A 9,676-nucleotide genomic window follows, 5' to 3' on the forward strand; every position below is an offset into this window, starting at 1 on the left:
CATGGAAAGCAATTCAGACCGTTTATTATCCTGAAAGTTTGAGCCACCAAAGTGAAATGGGTACGTTTCAACATACATAAAATGCTAATAATTTGTATCAGCAAGAAGGAAGGGTTCATGACAGAAGCTGAACTCATTAGGAGGAAACGTACCTACTATAATGAACTTTTTTTATTTTTTTAAAAGGAACAATTAATTATTCAGTTTCTATATTTATATTTTTAACTTGATTATAACTCAATTATAAACTTTAATTTGTATACCCAAGTCATTTTAATTTTAACTCAGTTGTAACTCAATTTTTAAATTTCATCTGATCCTTGTAATTTTAGCTATTTAGAACATTAGCTTCTAACTTTATTCTTTATACTTTTATTTTCTAAAATATAGGAGGTAGGTACTAACGCCTTAAATAAATAAAATTATAAAGATTAAATTATAATAGTTAAATTTTAAGAATTAAGTTTTAACTGAATCAAAATTATAGAAATTGAATTATATCGAATCAAAGCTCAATGATTGAATTTTAATTAAATTAAAACATCAGCAACAAGATTTATTATATTTACTCAACTGCACCTAGTGAACTTCGTTTTTATATTTACTCAAAAAGTGGTAGAAACCTCAAGAGTTCGAAGCCTTTAAGAATCCATTGGGCCTCATTATAAGGGATGTTTAGGTTTATTGGAACCCTTCACAAAAAGGGTTGGGTTAAAGTTGATCTTGATGGATCTGTAAATGAAAATGGTAAAGCCACGTGTGGCGGCCTCATTCGTTATTGCAATGTCAGTTGGGTCAACGGTTTGCTAAAAAAAGACTCAAAATTTAATTCTTGTGCCTTGGATTTCGGTTGGAATCTTGATGCAGAGAGCGAGTGAAGTCATGCCGTGTGGCGTGTAGCGGCTCTAACAAGTTGAAGCCCATTTCCTAGTAACATTCTAGCCACCAACCTTTAAAGAATTTATGTGAATTTGAACAAGACAAAGAAGCATCATCGCTCGCAAATTGGCCTGGTTCATTTGAATATGATTTTGGAGAGGCATATTAATGGAATCACTTTAAGGAAAATTAGGATTATCTTAGTATAATTAAGATTTAGATTATTTTAAAACAAATTACAATAATTTAACTGGGATTTTTTTTTTGCCACAGTTTAATTAGGATTGAGAAGAGGGCTTTACGCATGGCCCTAACGTCTCTTTAATAAAGATTCAATATTTAATCTCTCTTCCTTCCTCTTCTTTCTCTCTCTCCCCCGCTTCCCCTGTTTTAACATTATTTATAAAAATATAAATTATTAACATTTACTATTAAAATTTTATCTAAATAATACATCATGGGAGAGTTATATTGTTTAGGCTTAATAATAATAGGTAAAATCACTCTCAGTTTCACGCAATAAATTTAAATGCAAAAAAGTTTTGTAAAATCACAAAATTACTTTGTAGTGTGTTTGAATTAATGGGAATTTAGATTTGAATCAAATCCTGCATCTAGATAAACAAAATTTTATGGATTCATATACAAATTTATCTTTTATTGCATTTCATTTGTAATTTCAAATTTTTTCCTATACTCTAGTCATTTAAAATTTCAATTACTTCAAACATATTTTTTTTTGTTTTTAATATTAATGTCTCTATGATTCTTACATCTTTTCTTAATCTCTCATTGATGGAAAAATATATGCAAACTCATTACTCTCAATTTTTTGTTTTCATTTTGAATCCCAATTGATCTCTCTTCTTCATTTAATTTTTTTTAAATTATCCAAATAAATAATTTTGAATATATGAATTTTATGTAAAATTTGAAATATGAGATTTTAAATTTAAAATTTAAATTTAAATCAATGAATCTAAACATTACTTGTTTTTCATTGAAGTTATTAATTTACTATTTTAGAGTTGTCAATTATGATTGGATAGTTACTAGTAGAGTTGCTTTTGACAACTTAGCAAGTAATTACCAATCCAATAGTAATTAATGATTTTAGTAAAAAAATAAAACGACATTTTAAAATAATTTAATGATTTTATGAGACTTTTTTATTTAAATTTCTTGCGTGGCACTCAAGTGTAATTTGCTTGTAACAATACTTTGACTAAATAATATTGAATATTGGATATTATATTAAAAAAAATTGATCTAAATAACGAGAAAGTTTGGAGAGACATGTCTGTAACAAGTCATATAGCATAGCATCCACGAAACTACAAGTTGATTGAGTGATGTTTGCAGCTTATTTGAGTCACAAGCCACCGTTTGCTTTCACTGCACTGCCTTCAATCATTTGGAACTCAGCTATTCATCTTACTTTGCTTTTCCTCATTCGCTCTCGATTGCTTCGTCTCCTTCGTCACCTCCTCGCAAAACAAGGAACCTCCATGGATTGATTTCTTTATACTCTCATCACTCATGGCTTCTTCTTATTCCTCTTCCCCCTCCTCGGAATCGCCGCCTCGCTGTTGCAGCCATGGAGGATCTGAACACTCTCGCTGCTGATTGCGTCGTGATCTGCTGCTGCTGTCAGTGCCTGATCCTGCAGATCCTGGTCTTCGCTCTGCTCAGGCTTCCCGCCAAATTGGCGAAGAGAACCAGAGAATTTGCCAAGAGGAAGTTGAATCAAAGGAGAAGGACATCATCATCGAGGGAGATCGGTTCGTTTGGTGATGAGATGGTGAGAATTAAGGAGGAAGAGTACTGTGTTAGGGCTGAAGCAGAGAGAATAGAGAGGGGTTTTGGAGACGACGATGAAGATGAAGATGAAGATGAAGGAGGACGTGATTGTGAGAGGTGTATAGAGGAAGCAGAGGTGATGATGGAGTTATATGAGAAAGGAGAATTAGGGTTTGGGAGCTTCGGGGGGGGAGGAAGGCAAGGGGAAGTAGAGTCTTGTTGTTCAGTTCCCGCCATTAATGCGAGTACTGTGAGTCTGAATCAGATCGAGGATGAAGAAGATGGAGGTGATCATTTTGTAAAATACAAAATAATCCAAATGGCAGGTTCATTTCCCAACACATAAATCAGTATACTGTGCTTCTTTTTTAAAATAAAATTAACCGAAATAAGGTTATTGATTGATAGAAAACTTAGCCGGAAATCAATTGAATGAAATGAAATAGCTTAAATATTTTTTATGTACATTTATCAAAATACCCTTATTAAAAAAATTTCTCCTCGTGGTCATTGTGGTAAGGGCATTTTGGTAAAAGTAGTTCCAAACTTGTTTAGAATTAGGGAGAATGACAATTAAGGACCTGCTAAGAACATTAATTCTAATTACGGACCGTGAAATTTTGAAATTCGAGTTAAGGACATGGTCCTTAATTGTGATAAAAAAAATAAAATTTGTGAGGTGAGATTCATTATTGCCACTTGAGAATTCACTAACCCAATTTGAGAAAATTTATAACGTATATTGTGAAAACATGAAACCCCACTTGGAAATGGAATGTTTAAAAAAGTGCAACTTGGGAATTCACTAATTAGACTTGAAAAAATTTTTAATGTATATTGTGAAAACATGAAACTTCACTTGAGAATCGATTGTTTAATAAAAAACACTAATTTGGATAAGTCACTTTTTATTAATGATTCTCAAGTGGGGTTTCATTTTTTCACAATATACATTAGAAACTTTTCAAGTCTAGTTAGTGAATTCTCAATTGACACTTTTTGTTAAACATTCCATTTTCAAGTGGGGTTTCATGTTTTCACAATATACGTTAATAATTTTTTCAAGTTGGGTTAGTGAATTCTCAAGTCGCGTCAGTGAATCCCACCTCACAAATTTTATTTTTTTTATCACAATTAAGGACCATGGTCCTTAACTCGGATTTTAAAATTTCACGGTCCGTAATTGGGATTAATGTTCTTAACAAGTTTTTAATTGTCATTCTCCCTTAGAATTAAAATCCATGGAACTTGAAAGTTATTTTTGGATTTTGGATTTCATGAAATTTTTTAATTTGACATTACATTCTTTGTATGAGAACTCTTAGCAATTGTTTCAAAAATATAATATATTAGAGGGACTCTCAATTAGTGTTGCCATAGGTTTAGTAAATTATTGGGAGTGTTTATTTTCTTTTTTTTTTACCTAAATATTATTGGACAATATTTGAAATAAGCATGATTTATTACAATTTATGCTAATATATTCTAATTAGAGGTCTCAAATTTAAGCCCTAAATGTATAATAATGATTAAATTCTAAATAAGGGGTATGCTCTCCCTTTAAGGAAGTGCCTACAAGTTGCCAATTGAATTAGTTTATATCAAATACTTGAGATATTGAAAACAAAAAAACAAGAATTTGTACTAATAATACTAGATATAGATGCATACATGAATATTTATAAAAAAATCCAACCTCTCTTTAAATTTCATCAAAACTATACGTTTTAATCTGATTTCAAAATATGTAATCCGTTTGTTGACTGAAATATTTTTATGAAAAAAATACGTAGGAGTATTTGATTGAAGGTAATTTCATCAACGTAAAAAAAAGGTAATTTCATGAAAAAAATACTTAGAATTAAAAAATAATATAAATAAAACTCTTTAAGTTTTTGAAATAAAACTTATTTTTTTGTTTCATTTTTCATTTTTTTCTCTTTATAATAATGTTTTGTATAATATTTTTGTTAAAGAGTATAATAATTTATTTATCATAAAAAACTTACGGCCACGTAATGACTTGGGTTTGGGTTGACCAAATGCATCGTCAAGTAACAACACGTTAAGAGAAGTCCAAATTTCTGCCAAAAAGAGAAGTCCAGCGGAATCTAATCCCAACGGTTAATAAAAAATTAATTTTAACTTGAAAAAGATCTTTTATAATTTGCTATATCTTTTTTTGTAATTTTTTTTTTTTTCTGTCTTTTTTTAATGATCTGGTAATCAAAATTAATTTTTATTAATAATAGAAATTACATTACATCCTTATTAAAACTTAAAAGTAGAGGGGAAATAACAATTTAAAATCTTAAACACTTATTGACTTATAATTTAAAAGCTAAGTTATACTAAAATTTTTGTTTTGTTTTTTCTGTCTAACTTTTTTTTTTTAGAGCTTAAAAGAGCTGCATTTATAAACACAGTTATACTAAAATTGCTCAATTTTCAAGCCCAAACCTTAGTTTAAATGGAAGGCCTATCAAGCTTGACTCGTATTTGTAACTCTAAGCGAAACCATGTCAAGAGTAGTCATTTGCTTGCCAGAAATGGAGGGAATGAAATGAATTAAAAAATGAAAACAAAAACAAGTTAAATTATCAAATATCTTATAATAAGTATGATAAAACTCAATGTCATGTATTACAAATATGAAAATCACTACACTTATCATGAATCATAACTCTCAACTTCATAAAATAAATTACCCTTTCTTCTCGTAACATTGTAGACTTATCTTCACTCGACATCTTAATTATTTTATTTTTATCTTATTTCTTTAATATACTCTATTTATTGTTGATCAAAAAATACATATTCTATTTATTTTCAATATTCCAGCAAGGAAATGGCCTAGTTTTAACATTGTATCTAGAAAAGATAGCTAAGTTTAAATATTAAAAAAGAAATCATTGCCATGTATTTAAGGTAAATTCTTGCACATGTATTTGAAAGATATTAAAAGCTGACCTATCAATAGAAGCAGCCTACATACTACTACCTCCATCTTAATTTATAGGATACTTGTAAAGGAATTTTTTTATTTTAAAATATAAGATACTTTATGTAGATTAAGGTTTCATTAAATGTACTAATTCTAATATTACCCTTTCTCTCTCTATAATTAATTTTCATCCTTTTTCTTTTTAATATATTAAATCATGATATTTTTTAAAGTTTATATTTTTGTTTTAAAGGAATAACTTTGTTAAGTGTATTTAATTATGTTTATTGACATGTGAAATTTTATCTATAACTCTCTTATAATTTGAGACGAATTAAGTATTTTTTTTTCTGCATAATTTAGTTTACTCAAGTTTTCCAGTATCATGGCTATCGACTTTTTTTTCTTTGTGGGCTGTTTTCATGTCCTGAAACATTTATTGGATATGTTTTTCTGTATCATATTAGTATTGTAGTATGTCATCTCTTAAAAGTTCATCTAAACTGATATGGAGGATGTGAAATGTGGAACGAGCCTTCTTGCTCAACATCAGTTAATTGATTCTATATATTGTCATTAATTGTTTTGTACAGTCAAAATGTTTTTGATGTCTCTATTTGTGGCTTTAACTTTGCTTCTTTGTGCCATTATGCAATGCTTGAATTATTTAATAAGAGGGAAAGCATGAGTGAGTATTACTTTTGTTGTTTTGGTGATGTGATTTTAAGAATGAAAAATAATAATAAAATTTCTCTAAATTATATAAATGATAATCTGATTTTTTTTTAAATATCATAATTTCACTAAAGTTTTTAAAGATTTCTGTATCAATAAATTATAAATTAAAAAAATAATTTATCCTGATTGACAAGATATAATTTTTATTCAATTCTTGTAATTATTTGAATAAAAGTTATTATTCTTTAAATAAAAAATTATAATTGAGGTTTATTATTTTAAAAAATTATTTTTTAATAATAAAAATTACACTTGATAAGTTGTAATTTTTTATTCAACATTTTCTATTCACAGAATAAAAGTGTTATTTCTTAAATAAAAATTGTGATTGAGACTTATTATTTTGAGATAGAAATTATACTTGATAAGTTATGATTTTTTATTCAATTTTTATAATTTATATAACAAAAATTGTTATTTTTTAAATAAAACTCGTGATTGGGGCTTGCGATTTTCAATAAGGATAAAATGGTCTTTCATTTTAAAATTTTTTGACACAAAAATCCCTATAAACTTTAATAGAATTATAACATTTTAAAGAATTAGATTATTATTTACATAATTTAAAAGATTTTATTATCATTTTTTTTTAAGGTTGCTTTATTCCTTCAGAAATATATTACAGGGCTAAGTTTGTTAAAAAGCTGCTATTTTTTGTTTCTCTTCAAGACAAGTTAGCCTTCTCATTTGGTTGTGGTGTATATTTACTGGCTTTGGGCTATACATATCATTTTTAATTATATGTTGTGGTTGTTGTGTGTGAAAAGCTTTTGGTTTTTAATTACTGACTTTAATGAATCTATCTAAGACAATGGAGTTATATTGAGTATTTTAGTTTTTTCCATGTGGTATGAAACTCTTAAATCTTAATTATTTTTAAATATGAAAGTAATATTATGCTTTATTGTAACACCTGTAAACTATAGATTTCACATGCTATACATGGGGAATATATGTTTCAAAATTGGGTTGAGGGTCTACAATATCCCTCAATTAAGCAAAAAAGGTCAAGATTGCCCCTATCATCAACAAAGGATCATTTATATTTTTCAACGGCTAAGGTTTTCGATTCCATAACCATGTCATCTATTCTGTCAAATTTTACCATTGTTGGGGCTCACATTTGAATTTTTTTAATTTTTTAGTGGGTCCTACCATTTTTTTATGCGAGTTAAGGGTGTAAAATACTCCTCAACTAAGTGAAAAGGGTCAAGATCGTCCTTAGAGTTAAGAAAGAATTATTTATATCCTTCAAGCATTAAAATTTTTTATTCCATCATTCTATTGTCTATGTCATCGAATTTCACTTTTAGTGGGGCCCATATTTAAATTTTTTTTTATATTTTTAGTAAGTCCCACCATTTTTTTTATATTCTTAGTATATCTCCTAAGGGCTCTAGCCACACCTCCAAGCGTGTCTTTTTTCAAGCTTATAAAAATTTAAACTTCGTACTATAGCTCTCTGATGGCTCTAAGCTCAATTTTTCTACCATAATTCCTAACCTTATTCTTAAATTTGCCATTGCTAAATGGTGCTAGAACTCCATCAACTATTGCAAGAACATGCTTTAGTGCGCTATTCAACCTAACCATTCACAATAATAACAAGATTGCAATCGGCATGTTGGGAGCTCTAGCACTGCTATTCCACTTACTTCAATCCAAGAATGAGCAAACGAGAGAGGGAGTGAAAGGGGGGAGGAGAGAGGGGTATTTTTTTTAACATTATAAAAATATTAAAAAAATGATGGAACTAACTAAAAATGTTAAAAAATTTAAATGTAGGCCCTACTAGTAGTGAAAATTGAAAGAATAAGGGTAAGTTGATGGAATCAAAAATCTTAGTGGTTGAGAGATATAAATGATCATTTCATAACTTTAAGGGTGACTCTGATTCTTTTCGCTTAGTAGATAGGCATTTTAGACTCTTAACTTAAAAAAATATAATAAAAAATATTAAGTAGGTCTCACTATTATATTTTATTAATAAAAAATTGTTTAAAAAATTAATGTGGGCCCCTTAATAGATAATTAATGCCAGGGGCATGTAGGATGCAAAATTCTAAGATTGAAGGATAAAATTGACCTCAAGTTGAGTTTAAGGTCATTTATAAATTTTTGTATATAGTTCAAGGATATAAATAACCCTTAACCCTTCAAAATTTTGGGCCAAACATCTCCTAAAGTATGTTGCAAATTTTTTGTAAAAAAACATTTCTTAAAGATTAAAGCACCTTATGTATGAGTCTACATTAATCCATTAATGAAATGAAATTAAATACTTAATATTTAAAATATAGAATTGAAATTAAAAATTTTTTATATTCAACTACTGTTCTTATTCAGATTAAAAAAACTACTATTCTTATTATTTATTTAATAAATGCATAGGCAGCATTCTACTTATTAAAAAAAGCTAATTGACGTAATGCTTAATTCTTTATTATCTTCACTAATAAAGAATAGCATATCAAACAAATATAGATGTAATCACTCTGTCTCAAGTAGAAGAACTAGTCATTATATTGGAATTAGCAAAATCAAATATCACAAAATTCACTTATATAACTATTTCGTTTTGTTATAAAATATATTTTTGTGTTTCACATAAACATTGGGAAAATTGCATGATTTAATGTTAGTAATTTTTGTAATATCATTTCTAATTAAATTGATAATCACTTTTTTAATTTCCCTTTTTCTTCATATTTAAAGAATTAAAGAATTTTATTTTTATTTTATTTCTTTCATTTTCATTAGCCTTGTAAATGCAATGATATGATTAGATGTCTATAATGATATTTATTCCATCTTTTTATAACATTTATTTTTAAAAATATTTTGATTTTTAAGTATAATATAAGTGGGAAGTAAATGCATATCATTAAATAATAACATATTTGTACATCTCTCAAAAATATAAACTACATTATATTACAAGATATTACATTTCTTATTAGCTTTATATGTCTAGTTCACCACTTCAACATAACATTCACAAATTACACCAAATTCTCTCTCTCCCTCCCCCCCCCCTCCGGGTGCACGCATGAATTGTGATTATCTTGGAGAGGGAAATTGATAAATATAAAAAATAAAAGTCGCCACTAAAATTTTTAAAAAAATCTTAAAAAATTATAAACAAAAAAAGGATGGCCTACAAAGAAAAGTTTGAGAGTCAATTGTGTTTGAAAAAAATGTTAAATAGTTACTCTAAATTAATTGCATAAAATTAAATTGACTTTTTAATAATATTTTAATTACTCTTTATAATCACATGCAAAAAGAAAATAAAAATAAAAAATTAATGAAAAT

The 9,676-nt window shown here is 27.7% G+C and overlaps 1 protein-coding gene across 1 annotated transcript; it reads left to right on the forward strand.

Annotated features, from left to right (window-relative positions):
* Positions 1-2,206: 2,206 nt before the first annotated feature.
* Positions 2,207-3,384, forward strand: LOC129284612 (uncharacterized). Its single transcript, XM_054920138.1, has one exon. The coding sequence runs from the start codon at positions 2,477-2,479 to the stop codon at positions 3,023-3,025; it is 549 nt and encodes a 182-aa protein (XP_054776113.1). The 5' UTR covers positions 2,207-2,476; the 3' UTR covers positions 3,026-3,384.
* Positions 3,385-9,676: the final 6,292 nt, after the last annotated feature.

The sequence above is a fragment of the Prosopis cineraria genome, unplaced genomic scaffold, assembly GCF_029017545.1.
Source record: "Prosopis cineraria cultivar Desert tree isolate PC_DT_omini unplaced genomic scaffold, ASM2901754v1 PC10, whole genome shotgun sequence".
NCBI classification, from domain to species: domain Eukaryota; kingdom Viridiplantae; phylum Streptophyta; class Magnoliopsida; order Fabales; family Fabaceae; genus Prosopis; species Prosopis cineraria.